The 19,157-nt window shown below is 40.7% G+C and overlaps 1 protein-coding gene across 1 annotated transcript in view; it reads right to left on the reverse strand.

The window, feature by feature from the left end:
* Window positions 1-19,157, reverse strand: part of FAM20C (FAM20C golgi associated secretory pathway kinase) — a 153,357-nt gene that overhangs the window by 16,361 nt on the left and 117,839 nt on the right. The window contains exon 5 of the mRNA XM_043964715.1: window positions 17,754-17,869. Coding sequence (XP_043820650.1) covers window positions 17,754-17,869 — 116 coding nt within the window. The remainder of the gene's footprint in view (window positions 1-17,753; window positions 17,870-19,157) is intronic.

Genomic DNA, 19,157 nt, shown 5'->3' on the forward strand with positions numbered 1-19,157 from the left:
GGGATTATAACCTTGGCCTACTGGCTTCCAGTCCACTATTCTTATGACTATATCACACCATTGTATCAAAACTGGTCGTATCCACCAATGAGCAAATTCTTCTCAGGACACCTCCATACATGCCAACTATCCTGGTTATTCAGATCAAAACCTTTTAAGATCTTAAGCTTCAGTTACCTAGATAAAATAAGTATACTTACATATCATGGCTTCAGAGATCAGGATAATTGCAATGTATCCACTCAACTCTTGACTCTAAGCCCCTCTCAGAGCTACATTAACTCTTTATTTCCTTCCTTCCTTTCTTCTTTCCTTCCTTCCTTCCTTCCTTCCTTCCTTCCTTCCTGCCTGCCTGCCTGCCTTCCTTCCTTCCTTCCTCCCTCCCTCCCTTCCTTCCTCCTTCCCTCCCTTCCTTCCATCCTTCCCTCCTTGGCAATTAGAGTTAGCTGACTTGCAGGTCACATAACTAGGCTGGATTTGAACCCCAGTTCTCCTGACTCCAGGGCTGCTGATATAGCCACTGGGCCACTTAGCTGCCCCTAATTATTATTTGTTTTCTTAATAAAGAACTCTTAGGTCGATGATTTTGCTGGATTACTAAAGAGTGGCTTACAAGCCTGACAGAAGGAATGAATATCCATACTCAAGCGTCTGGCATGAATGGGCTCAGACTTGATTGTGTTCTGTGTGTCCCTTTGAAAAGAGCTGGCTCAGCGAACCTCTGTTCTTACTCATTTAATTTCTTTCCAGGTCAGTAAGACAAGCAAAAAAGAATCCAACAAATGTGTCTACCTTTCCAACCAAATTTTACAAACTGGGCTCTAAGTTCTAGCCAAATTGGACAACTATCTATTTCCCAGATGAGATAATCCATCTTCTGCCTCTTGCTTATGATTGGTATGGACTCCAACTTCATTCATCTCTGTTTCTTAGGAAATTCAACTTCCATCAAGCTTCAGGTTAGAGGCCACCTCCTCCATAAATCCATCTCTAATTCTCCCAGTTGTTAGAGCTTTCCCCCTCCTCAATTTTCTTTGAAATATATTTGTATTCCTTTTGTATCACCCCATAAAGAATAAATTCTGGGGGCAGCTGGGTGGGACAATGGATAAAGCACCCGTCCTAGATTCAGGAGGACCTGAGTTCAAATCTGGCCTCAGATACTTGACACTTAGTATCTGTGTGACCTTAGGCAATTCACTTAACCCTCACTGCCCCTCCAACCCCCCCCAAAAGAATAAATTCCTTGAGGACCAGATTTGTCTTATTTTAATCTTTGTACTGTTACCTAGCACAGTGTCTTATATATAGTATCTTGAATTGTTGAAAATATAGAATGTACTTGGAAAGATCTGTCATAAGCAGAGGTTTGATTAAAAACAAACACAGAGTAGGATTTTTGTCATACCTTGACATGAACAGTTTTTTAAATTCAAAGTATCTTAAATAAAGTCTGTGAGGTGATGGGAAGGACAATGGATTATGAGTGGTGTTTCAATCTAAGCACTAACACTGCTTTTCAAAACTCTCTTGTCTTTAGAAACCTCAGTGGCTCCCTACCATCTCTAGGATGAAATACAGACTTCTCTGTTTTATCTTTAAGTCTCCTCCCCATCTGCTTCTAAAGCTGTCTTTCAAGGATGATTTCACATTTCTCTCCACTCTACATCACACCCAGAGTGCCCTGCTGATGATTCCTATACAGATAACATTCCATCTCCTGGGCCCCAGACCTAGAATCTTCTCACTCCTTAGGCTCTGCCCTGCTGAATTTCAAACTTTCTTTTATAAAAAAGCTAAGTCCCTTTGCATTTTTTTGGTATGAACCGATCTGTGGGCATGTCTCTCTCACCATCTCCAACGAGTAAGCTTCTTGAGGGTAAAGACTATTTCACAGCAGAAGCCTAACCAAAGCCTGGTGAATTCAATTGAATGGAATACAAAATAAAGCGGTTGGGCTAAATGGTTTCTAAGTTCATTTCGGATTTATGATCTATAATATGAGGCATTCGGACTACATGAACTTTAAGGTCCCTTCTAGTTCTAACATTTCAGGATTCTATGTGTGGAACTCTACCTATAAGAGAATTCAGTGAAGAAGTGGATTCTTTCAGCTGAAAATCAGACAGTAGCACTCCCAGAAAAAATAATGCCATAAAGTAAATCGATTTAGAGTTGGAAGGTATCTTAGTAATCATCTAGTCTCATCTAACCCTCTTATTTTACAGATGAAAAAAAATGAGTCAGAGATTCTGACCTGATACTAGGCTTCCTGCTTTCCAGTTAACTGTTCTTATCACTTCATCATGTTGTTGTTGAGTTCTATTCAGGCATGTCTGTCTATTTGTGATGCCATTTAAGGTTTTCTTGGCAAAGACAATGGGGTGGTTTGCCATTTCCAGCTAATTTTACAGATAAGTAAACTGAGGCCAACAGGGTCAAGTGACTTGCCCGCGGTCACACAGCTAGTGTCTGAGGTTGGATTTGTATTCATGAAGATGAGTCTTCCTGATTCCAAGCGCAGTGCTCTATCCACTGTGCCACCCAGCTGCCCACTACTGCATCATACCATTACTATTTTTTTTTAAAAATGGGTCATATTCAACCAATGAATGAATTCTACTCAGGACAATTTCCTACCCAAGAACTATTCTGATAACTCAAGTCAAAACCCTACAAGGCCCATTAAAAGTTATTCAGGGCAGCTAGGTGGCACAGTGGATAAAGCACCAGCCCTGGATTCAGGAGGACCTTAGTTCAAATATGACCTCAAACACTTGACACCAGTTGTGTGACCCTGGGCAAGTCACTTAACCCTCCTTGACCTGAAAAAAAAAAAGTTATGCAGAATTAGTGACTCATCATTGTTTGTGGACCAGCTTGTTAATCGGTGTTTGGGGGAGGTGTTACCCAGTCCCCTGATATTTGTCACATATTTGTCTCCCCGCCCCCCCCCACACACCTGTATGTACCTGGAAACTGTCACACACTTGTTACCTTGGGGTGGAACTGAGATGTAAGGGCCCAACCTCTTTTGCTGATGTTAATGTGTCTGAATTGTCTTTCTCATTACCAGCAAAAGCTGGCCCTCACTTTGAAGCCATCTCTGACTTCCAGTGATCAGCTGACCTTGTGGTAAATTCCTTTTAATTCCCTTTGTCCTGAATTTTGCCACACTTATCAAGGTAAGAGCCCAAATGAAGAATTTCCCTTTCAACACAACCTTGAGCTTCAGGTACACAGACACTCCAAGCCATGTTATTTATTGTGGCTTCAATTCTTTGGAATTGATTCCCACTGGGAGCTCCATTTAAAGGACTCCTGGGTAGATGAACTGAGATTCAAGACCTCTTCCTAATCCATTCAGTCACTAAGAATTTATTAAGAATTTACTATGTCCCAGGCTCTGGGAGAAAAGTCCCTGCTCACAAGAAGTTCCCAATCTAATAGGGGAAGAGACAACATACAAACAACTCTCTATGACTAGATACATACATGATAAATTGGAGATAATCAACAGAGGGAAGGTACGCTAGTACCTTAATGGAGATTGGAAAAGGCGTCCTGCAGAAGGTAAAATTTTAGCTGGGACTTGAAAGAAGCCAGGGAGGGAAACTAGGAGGCGGAGATGAAAGAATTCCAAGCATGGGGAACAGCCAGTGAAAATTCCTGGAGTCTAGGATGCCACCCAGAGTAAAGTTTAACTTTGCAATTATCTGTGGCAGACAAAACATTTTTTTTATTGCATCCAATACACAAAGAAACAATCCTAAGGAAATATCTTGCACTGCAGGAAAACAAATAGCTGATGTCTGATATTTACTAATGGAATGATCAAAGAAAGATCACTCAGTACTTGTCCATCTGTTGATACAGTTTAATTTGTTCCCTCCCATTTTGAGACAATGCCTTTAACGGAATCACTGAATCTATTTACACAGGAAGGCTGTTATCTGATCTTCCATTATCTTTGACCAGGAAATTTGTCTATTACATACAATACTCTCTTGTTGCTTTTAAGTGAGCCAATTTTTAAAGGCATAATTTTAAAGAGGGAAGGAGGTGGAATGCAACAATGACCCTACTGCAATTCTCCCAGGGGATATCCAAATTCAATGGAGAAATGGGCTTCATTTGCATTTGCATATGAATGCAATTTCTCTTAGAATAGGAGTCTATCATTCCCTTTTCATTTTATTAAGGAAAGCACCTGGGATTAATGACTAGGAAGTCACCACTGGAATAATATTTAAACCTAGAAGAAAGTGTTGGTTCTCTCCACATTTCATATCAACTTTTACATAGGAAGAGTCCCTTTGTTTCTGTGAGGGATGGCCCACTGTGCAATCCAGCATTCATTCAAAATATGCATTCATTCATTCATTTATTCTTTCATTTAATAAGCATTGTAGGTAACAAAAGAATCAAATAATCCATACTTTCCATGAGTTTATATTCTCCTGAGAAGGGGGATAGGGTGGAAGTAGGGGGAAAAGATTTTTTGAAGAGCATAACACCACTAATAATAATAATAATAATAATAATTCACACTTTTAAAAATAAAAGCAAAAACCACAAACATGAGGAAAGTCATCACACTGGGAACCCAAGTCTTCCAGTTCCAAAGTCAGAATTCTTTTCGCATGCCCACAATGCAAGATCAGCATTAAGTCAAAGTCCATTATGGGCAATACACTCTGACAGGCCCTGGGAAAGATACAAAATTAAAGAAGACACACTATCTCCTGAGGGGCTGACTCTCTCTTAGGGTTCATAATAAGCCTACACAAATCTATAGGATAGAACCTAAGAGGATGAATGTATAACTAGATTCAAACAGGCTGAAATTTGGTAAATGTGGTTCATTTACTCTCAAAAACCTGAAATGTTCTCAAGGCCTTTCTGTTCACTTTCAGAGCTGAGATCCCTGGGGCTCCCTGAACTCACCTTTGTGACATCTATGGTGCAAGGCTAATAGACAGTTATCATACTTTGCTTGACCTTGACTGCCAAAGGAGATGCAACTGTATCATGACTATATTAGACAACCTTAACTATGGCCCAGGATTGACTTTTAAACTAAGTTGTCAAAGCAATAACCAGAATCCTTCATAGGAGCCTGGGATCGAGTAATGGAAGAGAATTTAAGAGTTTATCTAATCCAACCCTCTTATTTTACTGATGAGGAAACTGAGACATAGGGAGGCACCGATGACACACAAAATATCAGAGGTGATGACATATTCGTCGTTATTGTTCAGTTGTTCAAACTCTTCATGACCCCTTTTGGAGTTTCATGGCAAAGATCTCAAAGTGGTTTGCCATTTCCTTTTCCAGCTCATTTTACAGGTGAGGAAATTGAGGCAAAGAGGGTTAAGTGACTTGCCCAGGGTCACACAGCTACTAAGTATCTGAGGTTGGATATGGACACAGATATTTGCCTTTTCTTTCCACTGCGTCACCTAGCAGCCCAGCCACAGAATTGAGATTCAAACTCAGTTTAGACACCAAATCCATTGCTCTTCAATGCAATATGAAAGCAAGGCTGGGACAGCCCAAATGGCCAATCTAGAAAATTTCCCAAATTAGTTTCCTAACCCCTGACATCCAGGAGCCCTGATTTTGGTAGATCTGTTTTTACCTTGCTCTTGATCAAGCTGAGCTGACATTCCCAAGGCCTTAATTTAATTTAATTTAACTGCTCCCCACCCCCACCCCATTCCCAATCTATCCAAAACCCAACCTAAGAGAATCCTCTGAGAACTACCTGTCAACACCATCCAAGTCCCAGAACCCAGTGTTACCATGGAATGCTGCCACCCATATCTCTTTGCTCCAGATTCAAAGATGGCCATTCTAGCAGCACTAATTAGTTTTTGTGGCCAATCCCAGTTTTGTCACACAGTGCTATGAACAGTGATCTAATCTGATGCTCAGAGCACAGCCTGCCTTCCCGACTGGTGGAGCTGAGACACCTGGGTGGCTTGGACCTGTGCACATTATTAAAGCCTCTTCCAGTTTAGCACAGAAGGGGGATCAGGCCTGCCAATCATCTATAAAGCTGAGTTCTGTGGAATGCATGGCATGACCTGAAATGAAGGCTTTAATCATAGAGATGGCTGACATTTATACATGTCTTTAAGATTCATAAAGCCCTTTCCATACATCTACTCATTTGATCTTCAAAGCAACCTGAGGAAGTAGGTCCTTCAGATATTATTAATCATCCCCATTTTATGGATGAGCAAACCAAAGGGCAGAGATACAAGACAATTTGACCATGGCCTGTGTAAGTGTTCAGGTCTTTTCTGGCTCCCAACGTCCTAGCATTCTTTCCACAATGCCACACTGGCCTTCCTCTTTAAGAAATATAAAAATCACCCACAGAACCAATTCAGAGTCAGTGGGCTCTCTGAGATTATCTAGTCTGATCCATGGGGCAGCTAGGTGGCACAGTAGATAGAGTGTTGGCTTTGGAGTCAAGAGGAGCTGAGTTCAAATGTCACCTCAGACACTTACTAGCCGTGTAACCCTGGGCAAATCACCTAACCCCAATTGCTGCAAACATTTGGGGACATCTCCAGTTGTCCTGATGTATATATTGTCACTGGACCCAAATGGCTCTGGAGGAGAGAGTGAGGCTGGTGACCTTGCACAGCCTTCCCTCACTTAAATCCAATTCACTGCAAGTCATAACATTGCCTCCCTATGTCATGGTCCCTTTGAAAATGAAGGACAAACAATAGTGTGATCCATACCCGAAGAGGCATACTGTCTAAACAACCCTGACAAATGGCCATCCTGCCTATATTGAATGCTCTCCACTGATGAGGATCTCCTTGTCTCCCTTGAGAACCCCATTCCATTTTTGGACAGGTTCTATTAGCATTTTTAATTGTTGTTGCTTACAACAAGCTGAAATCTACCCCTCTGACAAAATCTGTCTTTAATGAGGGCTCAAGAACAATTAACCAATCATTAAACAAGTTCATGGTAAAGGTGGTTAACATTTTATTTTTCCTGGTTTAATTCAGGTAGAACCTCATAGAAATTTAACTTTTATACCTGTTTCTATTTGTTTTTTCTTCAACTCATTCCCCTTTTCTTTGCTGTTATATCAGGAAAAGAACCCTTTCTGTTACCAGAAAAGTTGTAAAAGATGTAAAAATGTAAAAAGATGTTAAAAAAATCCTTCGATTATTATGCATGACTACCTGGTCATTCTGGAGGATGGGCAGCAGATGAACAATTTTTATCTCTGCCATTTTTCCAACAGCAGAAGCAGCTATTTAAGAACAACCATAGGCAGGGAGTCGTTGAGTCTACTGAAACTAGAGAAAGAAGGAAGAGGTTGCAATTGCAGCTGGTGAAACTGTTTCCCCACTCTCAGAGGTACAGGATGCTGAAATGTGTGAGGTAGGCAAGATTCCACTCACTCTGAACTGATGCTGGGACTGATTTTGTTTTTACTTTTTAAAAGAAGAAAGCCAGTGTAGCAGAATGGAAAGAATTCTAGATGTGGGAGATGGAAGAGAACTGGAAACAATTCCTGTCTTTTTTTTTGTTGTTGTTTGTTTGTTTTTTTCAGGGCAATGAGGGTTAAGTGACTTGCCCAGGGTCACACAGCTAGTGTCAAGTGTCTGAGGCTGGATTTGAACTCAGGTACTCCTGAGTCCAAGGCCAGTGCTTTATCTACTGCGCCACCTAGCTGCCCCACAATTCCTGTCTTTAACACTTACACAAGTCATCAGGCCATGGGCAAGTCATTTGGTGTCATCGATCCTCAGTTTCTTCACCCATAAAAAAGGGATGATGATAATAATTGTTGTACCTCTCTGGAGATTTTAAGAAATCTCAGTGGGAATTAATTAGCTCCACTGACTTCAACTAATTTCAACTCCTCTAAATCTTAGTGGGATGATCTTTGTGAGATGCCATGGCCCCAGATATTCATTATGCAGTGGCCAACCTGCTGATATATCATTCTGAACCTAACTGGGCTAGGTCTGAGCCTATTCCCACATGGACACTGAAAACATTTCCAGCCTAATAGGACCTGTTAGTTCTGTTGATGCTGCATTCCAGAACTCAGGCTCACCTCCATGCCACAATGAGGCCCTGGAATTAGGCTGTAGTGGAAGAAGTTTTAAACAATAACCAAACGCTCCCTAAAGGTTTGATTAAGCACTAGGACAAACAATGTACAGGATTAGCATGGCAAGGCTAATAAGGAGTCAGTCCTGTTATCAAGGACTGGTCAAGTCTGGTCCCATGATGCAGGGCATATCACTTGACCTCCAGTGATCCAGAAGCAGATGGTAGCAGAGTGGAAAGAGTGCAGGATTTAGAGTCTAGGAGATCCGAGTTCAAATCCTGCCTTGGATCTTAACTAAATATGGTGGCCTAGTAGCCTCAGTTCCTACATCTGTCAGATGGGATGATAATAATACAACCTGCCTTCCAGGATTATTATCAGGATCATATAACATATGGAAAGGCACTTAGGAAACCTTAACTATCATCATCACCACCACTACCACCACCATCATCGTGTTTCAGAGTAACTGGCAATCTACATGAGTAATAGATGGCATTTCCTCACTTAGAGAGCTCCCTAAAACATTGAAGTCAAAGGTCTGGATAAAAAAAGAAAAACTGCAAGGAACTGTTACTATAATAATGACTCATATTCATATAGTGCTTTAAGGCTGGTAGGGGGAACCTAGGACCCATGCCAAATCACATAGCTACTTAGTCTCTATGCCAAGACTAGAACCCAGGTCTTCCATCTGTTAATCTAGAACTCTTTTTCAATATCCAGTGTCTGGTGCTTTCTTTTGGAGATTTCAATTGAACTTTTCACAGATCTATGCTTAGACTGTAAGCTTTCTGAAGGCAGTTACCATTTCTTACCTGTCTTTTGTAGTCCACATGGTAGGTAGCCCAGTACCTTGTTACATTCAAAATAAAATTCTGTTGATACTTTTAAAAATTTCTAGCAAGACTCTGAAAGGTTCTTCTTCCCAAAGCTTCAGCCACACAGAGCTGACAAAACCATGAAATCCCCACTTTACAAGAAATATGAAGATGTGCCCTGAGTGCTTGAGAAAAGCACCAACCTTACCCACAACACACCAAGTCTCAGCTAAGCCCCAGCTTTCTAGCAATTATCCCCAGATTTGCTATCCATCCTCCTTAGTTTGGCAGCGATGAAACACCATGGGCACAACAGTGCCAGATAATTCTCCCTGATTGCATTTTATTACTTTCCCCATGTTGCTTCTGGAATTCATTATTTTAACTGGCTCTGCCAAAGGACATTCCCCACGTGTCTGGCAGGTAGATGTGTTCTCTGACCACCAGGCACAAATAGGGATGATTTATGAAATCGGGGGACATTGTCTCCTGGTAGTCACAGGTGGAATAAAAAAATGGCTCTAGCAGGAAGCCAGTGAACCCTAGAATCTTGGGTGTTAAAGTCAGAAGGGAATTTGGAAATTTTATGTTACCTTCCTCCACTTTATAGGTGATATCCAACAATGGAAAATGACGTGCCCACAGGCTCTTGAAGATCAAGTACTAGTCTTGAAATTGACACTAAGTACAATCAATGCCCTTTTCTCTATACCCTACTGCCTCTCAGTTGAATAAGGGGATGTACATAAAACACTCTGTATACCTTGACACGCTATAGAAATGCAAGCTGTTTTAATTATCAACAATAATAGTGATAATAGTAACTATTAACATTACTAGATTTCTGCAAATTTCCTTAAAAAAAAGGGGGACTTAGACTAAAATTAGTTCGACTACATGAATTCAGAGGAAAAACTTAACAAGTTTCTTTCCACTCAAAGCGCACTCATGGGATAGGTTAATAGAAGGACTATTTTTGCAAGGAAAATGTAAAATTTGCCCTATTCAAATAGCCCAGGGATTCTTGCATATAGTAGGTACTTAATAAATGCTTGTTGATTGATCTGTCACTGTGTAGCAAGCTGATCCCAAGAATAACATGGAAATATTAGCAAAACTGTCATTTTTAGTCCATCCAAATAGCCTCAGTTCCCACCATTGTTACATGTTCTTTGATCTGGAAACATTTACAGTCAAGAAACTGACTATTTCAATGGAACAAAATGACTGGATAGCCAAGATGCCCTCAGATAAAATGTTTACCCCTCCTGTCCCGCCTCCCCTCCAACGTATGGAGCTACTTGATATATTGGCAAATATTGTACTTTAAAACAAGGGATACTGAAGGAGGTAGATCCATAATTTTTGCCTCTTTCTCATCCCATTTCTTCATTCCTCACTTCACCATTCCCTTCTTCCTGTATGGGCAGCTAGGTGGTACAGTAGATAGAGTGCCTGGCCTGGAGTAAGGAAGACTCATCCTCCTGAGTCCAAATCCAGCCTCAGACACTTACTGTGTCTGTGTGACCCTGGGCAAGCCACTTAACCCTGGTGACCTCAGTTTGCTCATCTGTAAAATGAACTGGAGAAGGAAAAGGAAAGCCATTCTAGTACCTATGCCCCTCAAAAAAGCCCAAATGGGGCCATGGCTCAAACAAATGAACAATCCCTCCTCAAGAAGGATATCCATGTAGGCTAATGAAGCTCAGTATGCTGGAGAGTGAGGCACAAATTTCAGAGTGTTTTATGCAGGGTTCAACATTCATCAGATCATAGATTTAGCAAAAGAGGAGCCATCTATTCCAATCCCTTCATTTAACCTTTGAGGAAACTGAGGTTCAGAGTTGTTAAATGACTTATGCAAAGCCACACAGGTAAATAAGTAGCAGAAGTTAGGATTTGAAAATGGGTCCTCTGACTTCAAGTCCAAAGCTTCTTTCCACCATTCATTCCTATCTCATTTTGCACAGATTTCAAATGATGTATAAAATAAAAATTGCACAAATGAATTGCATTAGGTTTAAAAAAATAAGATATGATGAGTTGGACACTGACATATCATTCCACTGTATGAGTCAAAATTAAACATTTCTCATGGCTTCCAACAAGATGAACGTTTTGAAATTTGGCTGACAGGTGCATTTTGGAGATGGGGATAGTTGGAACAGAGATCATTTGGATCGGCTGAAGCAATACTGTAATGTAAAAACCTATTTGTTCAGGGATGTCTAGCTAGACCTGTGGTTTCATCTGCATAGGAAAGTCCTGGTGTAGCAGAGCGGCCTCCCACCCCTAAGTGAAGATAATCAAATGGACTTTAAAGTCTTCAGAACAAGAGTTCTTAATTTGGCATCCACGGACCCCCATGTGGTCTATGGATAGATATCTATAAACATTGATGGTTAAAAAAAAAATCACAGCTTTATTTTCATCAACCTCTAAAGGAAATTTAGCACTTCCTTCAATTATGAGTATAGGCAACAGATATTATTCTGAGAAGGGATCCATAGGCTTCACCAAACTGCAAAAGGGGGGGTATCCATGATACCAAAAACAAGTTAAGAAACACTGTTTTAGGGGGCAGCTAGGTGGCATGGTGTTAGATAAAACATTGGCCCTGGATTCAGGAGGACTTGAGTTCAAATCTGCCCTCAGACACTTGACACTAGCTGTGTGACTCTGGGCAAGGCACTTAACCCTCATTGTCCCACAAAAACAAACAACAAAACACACCCTGTTTTAGATAGTTGGCTTGGACAGGAAGTTAAATGACTTCAGGTGGTCACCCAGCTAATATGTGCCTGAGGCAGTACTTGAATTTGGGTATTCTGACTCAAAGATGAGTCCTTTATTTATTAATAGTACATGCCCTAGGGGGCAGCTAGGTGACACAGTAGATAAAGCACCTGACCTCAGACACTTGACACTTACTAGCTGTGTGACCCTGGGCAAGTCACTTAACCCTCATTGCCCTGCCCCCCCAAAATATTATATGCCCTCTCAGAGATGGCAAGATAAATTCTCCTCCTGTTTGTCGCTATTCAGGGTTTTCTTGGCAAAGATACTGAAATGGTTTGTCATTTCCTACTCCAGTTCATTTTACAGACCAGGAAACTGAGACAATAAGGGTTAAGTGACTTGCCCAGGGTCAAACAGCTAATACATATCTGAGGCTGGATTTGAACTCAGGAAAATGAGTCTTCCTGATTTCAAGTCCAGAGTTCTACCCACTGCACCACCTAGCCCAGGGTCACACAGCTAGTAAGTGTTAAGTGTCTGAGGCCGGATTTGAACTCAGGTACTCCTGATTCCAAGGCCGGTGCGCTATCCACTGCACCACCCAGCTGCCCCGAAGTTCCTATTCTGTATTGGGAGGAGTGTTTCCTCATCTGCAAGTTCCTTATACCAATGAAATCCCAAGTTCATCCCTTGTTTCCTAGAAACTCCTCTTGGTTTATCTCAACATTTGATGGTCACTTGAAACTCAAAGTTCAGGCAGAATGAAAGTGGAAGATCACCATTCCAAAAGGAAAGTGAAATACCTTAATCTATCTGTCCAGAATAATAACTGACTTGGATGGTCTTGTGTTTGAGGGGAATGGGGGATCCACAGCCCTCAGAGATTGCAAAACGTGAATAAAAGCACTCTCTGTGGCATGGATTCCTTAAATTGCTCCCTCAATTATTTTAAAGACCTCGGTTGACATCTTTAATGTTGCTCCTTTTTATCCTGGTAAATTACTATTCATTAGTAGTCATGCTAGTGTGAGTCCACTCTTTGACAAAGGATGTAAAATTAAGTTAAATAATTATTGACTTACTTCCACTCTCTAGTATTTCATTTAGAAAGCCGCTTAGAAGCCTCAACCTTATCTCAGATGCCTCAGGCCTACAGGATGCTTTCCCTGATGCCACTAGTAATTCTGCTAACTAATCATAATAATAGATAGCATTTATAGAGCACTTTAAAGTTTGATAAGCACTTTACAATATCATTATCTCATTTGATCTTTATAATAAGCCTAGGGAGTTAGTTGAGTTAGTTTTGTTTTTTTGTTTTTTTTTCAGCTGTGTCTGACTCTTCAGGACCCCATTTGGGGTTTTCTTGGCAAAGAGACTGGCGTGGTTGAGATCACATTGTCTCTCTCAAACAATCTCTGGTTATGTTAACAAAGGTACAGGATCTAGCTAAGTATTACTTTCAACATAGTCTGTGCTGGTCAGACCACACCAGGAGCATAGTGGGATCCTGGGCCCAATATTTTAAAGAGAAACAACTTAGAACGTAGACTTATCAGCCATCCTAATAACCTTGGATTCCTCAGCTAAGATGCGTCCAGGATAAGGGCTTTGAATTGATTAAATTAAGCAAGCAAGCATTTATTAAATGCCTAATATTTGCCAGCTCTGGACTGAAGTATCCAAGGTGGTTTATTTCAGAGAAGAGATGATAAAGGGGAAATTCGGCAGTCTACGTTAATTATCTGAAAAGCTATCATGTAGCTGAAGAAAAAAGATTTTTTGTTTCTTTCACCAAAAGACAGAATTGTAGTCAATGAGTTGGAAGCTATAAAGAGGTCGATTCTGGCACAGTGTAAGAATTTAACAAAAAAGAGCTGTCCAAAATGACTTTCTGAGGTAGTGAGTTCCCTGTCCCTGGAAGTGTTTGAGCAGGGGATAACTGACCACGTGGCCAGTATATTTTAGAAAGGATTTCTACAATTGGGTGGCATGGTAGAAGGACTCTCAAGGTCTCTTCTGATTCTAATGGCATCTAATTAAGTATTCCCTGCTTAGTGACTTTGTCAATAATTTTAAGCTCCTATGGGGCTGAAGCACTTTTTAGATGAGATGCTGAATAGGAATGTATTCTTCCAGTGGATACTTTGGGGCCTTTCATATATGATTTTGTCCTTGGTTAAGTGTGCTCTGGGATGAATAAAGTATATGAGGGACTCGCTGCACTTTTGGTGATGAGAATAGAGTTAATTAAATTATGGATTTATGGAGATTGATTTTGACAAACTTATGAGCACAATTAAGGAAAAGAGCAGAGCATATTGATCTGGAAAATCTATAGAAAAAAAGGCTGTTAGTTTGGGCTTTTATGTTCAAGCAAAGCTTGAGGCACAGATAATCAAATATCTTAATTGGTTTTTATCTGGATGAATTAGAGAGAGCCGGGAAAAAAAAATCCTCTGGCCGAGGCATCCTTGTAATGTCTAAAACTGTGAGACCAGATGAATATCTTTCATGTTAACCAGCAGCTTTCAATGTTGATTTCTGTGCTTTGGGTAGTTTCAGTTACCTATGGAATAATCATCAAATCATTCCACTATCTTAATCCCTGGGATAACTCTAGCATTTCCAAAAAGCATGACAGGGAAGTGGAAAAGTCCCTTAGTGATGAGGTACAGTGATTCGGGAGAGGGATGGTGAATAATTGAATTTGGAGTTAGAGGCCATGAGTTCAAATGTAAGCTTGGGCGAGTCACTTAGCCTTTCTTCTTCTGTAAAATGGGGAGTTAACCTAGATGACCTTTGAAGTTTCTTCTAGCCCAAAGTCTGTGATCTCATGTAAAATGCTACACCCAGATCAGGCCAGACCAAGTTAAGAAAGAATGATGTAGCAAGGAGCTACCTGACGGCTAGGCCAGAGATTCCTTGCATTGGTTTTGTGATGCCTCAGTTGGAATCAGCATGTCTCGCGGGGTTTTATGAAATGAGTACATTTCAGTGAAGCAACAAACATTTACTGAGTTCCTACCATATTGAGGATATTGTAAGGGGATGTGGAATGGGGTGACAAGGCTATTGGTGCCAGTCTACTATGGCAAGACTTACCAGAAGTCCAGTCTTGCAGTTGGACTTTGATAACCAGAGGAGAGAGTGAGGCTGATGACTTGGTACAGCTCTACCTCCCTTAAATTAAATCAAATTCATGTGCAAGTCAAGACATCACCCCCCCCCCCCTTGCTACTGGTCCTCTTTCAAGAATGAAATACAAACAACAGCAGTAGCAGCAGCAGCAACAACTTTTGAGGCATTGTGCTAAATGCTTTACAATTACAATTTACAACTCTGGGAGAGAACTGCTATTGTTATTACTATTATTCTCATTTTACAGATGAGGAAACTGAGGCAGACAGAGGTTAAGTGATTTATTTGTCCAGAGTCAAACAGCTACTAACTGTCTGGGGTTGGTTTTGAACTCAGGTTATCCTAAGTTCAAGAGAACAAGTCCTCTGCTTTCAAGACCCTGACAATTTAATTAGAAAGACAATACATATATGGAAATAGCCTATGCCACCTGATACTGTCAAGTATCGATGAATGGAACAGTTATTACCAGGGAATTACTGAAGGGGACTAAATGTTACCTTAGGGATTCTGGGAATCAGGAGCTCTGGTTCGAGTTGTAGCTTCACCACTAACTGTGTGACCTAAGGTAGGTCACCTCCTTCTTCTGGTTATCAGTTTCCTCTTCCATAAATGAGGAAGAAGAGATTGCTTCTATCTGGGGTGATCACAGAAGTCTTCATATACAAAGTGGGATTCTCAAAACTAAATGAACTAATTTTAGTAGCTGAGTTAAAATATGTTATTTATTGGTTTTGTGATGTCCTCTGAGTCTGCTCTTTTTTTTTTTTGTGAGGCAATTGGGGTTAAGTGACTTGCCCAGGGTCACACAGCTAGTAAGCGTCAAGTATCTGAGGTCACATTTGAACTCAGGTCCTACTGAATCCAGGGCTGGTGCTCTATCCACTGCACCACTTAGCTGCCCCCTGACTCTACTCTTTTATTTATTTATTTATTTTTAGTGAGGCAATTGGGGTTAAGTGACTTTTTTTTAGTGAGGCAATTGGGGTAAAGTGCTCTATCCACTGCGCCACCTAGCTGCCCCGACTCTACTCTTTTAAAAGGCTTAAAGTGACTTTGCTATCTACTCTGCTGCTACATCTTCCAGATTTCTGGACACTGCTATCTGAATGATCTGGACTTCCATCCTCCATGGATGTCATTTTCTCCAATTATAATGAGACCTCATTGGGAGTGGGGACTGAATTTCCAATTAGTAGGGTTTAGCACTTACTACACATAATAGATGTTTTATAAATGTTCATCCCTTCATCCATCCATCCATCCATTTAAAGCCAAGTACACGGAGAATAATCATAGAGCTTGGTAGGCTGACATATGCCAAGTTAGAATTCTAGCAACACTGACTTAACCTTGCATCTTCTGGGGCTTCTAGTGGCCATTCCTGTGTGAATTTCAGTGTTTTAAACAGTAGTGAGGGGCAGCTAGGTGGCACAGTGGACAGAGCACCAGCCCTGGAGTCAGGAGGACCTGAGTTCAAATCCAGCCTCAGACACTTGATACTTACTAGCTGTGTGACCCTGGGCAAGTCATTTAACCCTCATTGCCCCACCAAAAACAAACCAAAACAAAACAAACAAACAAACAGAAAACAGAACAGCAGGGACCAGATCCAAATCTGTTTAGGTGAAAGATCTCTCTATGAGCAGAGCATAACCACCTGCTTTTCAATGGATGGGCAGGAGCCCAAAGGGGCAAGTCAAGGTGATACAAAGTGAAATGAAGCAATTATTTGCATAAATGAGGTTAAAAAAATCACCTTTGTCTGAATAGTCCATGTAGAAGAAAAATCTAAAAATAATGATACAGATAATTCTCAACTCTTTGATCTGATCTGAATGTTTAGACTTCTCTTTAGCAGCCGTGGTAGAATTAAGTTGCTAGGTCTTATGTGCAGTGTTCTCATGTGACATTTTGTAACCCCACAGAGAGCTTTGGACTCCTCCCTATTTAAGATCTTTGAGAAAACACAACTGTTACATTCTTTTTACAGACTTGCATCCCCAGCAGCCCAACATACGACCTGGCAGATAGGTATGTAATAAATGCTCGCTGATTGATGTCTCTAAAACAATTATCATCTAATATAAGATCAACAAATTAGAATCCTTAGAAGCCATCCAATACAATTGCATTTCACAGATGAGGAAACTGTGGTCTAGAGAGGTTATAACTTGCTCCGGGTCAACCTAAATAGGAAGTGACAGTCAGGATTCAATCCCAGGTTCTCAGATTCCAAATCCAGAACTTTTCCCACACATCACCATGCACAGTTATCTGTATATGGGTTTTATGCCCCTACTGAACTATACAACCCGAGGAAGGAATCTTTATCTTATCTAAACTTCATATGCCAAGCACAGTGCTTTGTACATAAATAATTAAAGAGATGTTTAGTGCTCCTGTTTGGGCTGTGCCAATAAAAAATTATACCACCCAAATTAATTATAGATTTAATGCTATAAAATCAAATTATCAAGGGGATACTTTATAGACCCATATTTAACACAATGCTCTGCACACACTGTACTTAGTATATTGTTGTTAAATGAATGAGTCATGGTAAGCTATCTGGATGCAAATTCAATCTATTTCACCATGAAACCTCATCATCTCATTCCTGCTTTTAACATTTTCCTCTATAAAATGCCCCAAACCGACCCCTGAGGAATTGTTTCCTTCATTTAATGTTTCCTTATTTATCCTACTTTATATCTATGGAAGGAATCCTGACATCACAGGATTTCATTGTATTTACCTTATGAGGCTACCAGATATACAAGGAAAACACAGTGATAGCCCTTCATTATAAAGAAAATCAAACTGACACACACAGAGTGTTCAATAGCCCTCTGGGTAAGAACAATCTGACAGATGGACTTTTTCCCTTCCCATCTTCCCAGGATCACAGAAATGAGAGTCATTGCGGCAATAGCTGCATAGGTGTGCAGAGTTACCTGGAGAGATGAAGAATGTTCTCCACAGCTTCTTGTCTCGTGTGACATCCCTTATCTCTTTGGTCATATTGACCATCCGGCCTGCAACTGGTGGCACGCGGCGGAAATCTAGGATTCTGATAGTAAAAACACCAAAAAGAACAGTAATTAAACACAAAACATTTCGAGAAGGCTGTTTTTATGTGACAAATGATAGCTCAACTCAACTGAGTTATTTTTAACTGAACTGAATGACTTGAATTCTTGTCTTACTGTCTTTGAGACCCAGCCTTAGCTGGAGCACCACTGGGATTAAGAGCACCCAGTGGGTATATCCTTCTGCTGCCTCATGTTCTGGAAAATGAAGGACCCCAAAGAAACAGGCTACATGAATGCTGAAGGATGTGTCATACAGCATTATGGAATGAAGCATTCTTTTCCATCTAAGTGAAGCTTCTCCTACCCCTTAGTTAAAATGCTTTCATTTTTTTCCCCTTTTAAAATTCTGAACTTAACCAACCCCAAATAAAAGAAGCATTTCCATATTCAAAGTAGAACAGGCAGGAAAAAAAAAAGGTTGGACATGAAACTATGAATCTCTATTGTGGAGAGCTTGGTTTTCTTTTTAAGTTTATAATAAATTCAACATGTTATTTTCAAAGATGCCCTGCTTGTCTATGCTTCCTACTAACCTTTGCTCTGTTCTGTTCTATGCATTTAAAATGCTTTGATGATACTCTTTTCTTACTTCTCCTTTCCTCCCCTCATTTTAGTAGCCCCCACTTCTAACCTCCCTGGCCCTGCAAATGAAAGAAAAATAAAAACCTTGTATCAGATATTCATAGTCAAGAGAAACATTAAAACTTTTTAATGGTTGTTGATGTAAGTCTATAGATTGGAGTAAATGATCCTTCTTTCCTGCCCTCTTTCCTTCCCTCCTTCCTTCCTCCTTGCTTCCCTTCCTCCCTTCTTTTCCATTTCAACCAGGAAAGAATCAAAGTGGCCACCCACAGGACTGATATCAATTCTGGTGGCCCTTCACTGCTAGGAGCTCACCATATTGGTGTTGAACTTAGTGGAGACACCCAACTGGCTTTCGCCCTTCTTCAGCTCAGAACTCCTGAGCTCCTGTGACCCATCAGCTTCAGCCTCCCCAGCATCAGGGATACATAGCAGGTACCATCATGCCCATCATCCCCTAATTTCTTTTTTTTTTGTGGGGCAATGGGGGTTAAGTGACTTGCCCAGGGTCACACAGCTAGTAAGTATCAAGTGTTTGAGGTCAAATTTGAACTCAGGTCCTCCTGAATCCAGGGCCAGTGCTTTATCCACTGCAACTCCTAGCTGCCCCCCCCACCCCGTCTCCTACTTTCTTAAACAGGATGTTCTGAACATAATCTAACCTTACCCCAATCATCACTGAAA

This window comes from Dromiciops gliroides, chromosome 1, assembly GCF_019393635.1.
Source record: "Dromiciops gliroides isolate mDroGli1 chromosome 1, mDroGli1.pri, whole genome shotgun sequence".
In the NCBI taxonomy this organism is placed as follows: Eukaryota; Metazoa; Chordata; class Mammalia; order Microbiotheria; family Microbiotheriidae; genus Dromiciops; species Dromiciops gliroides.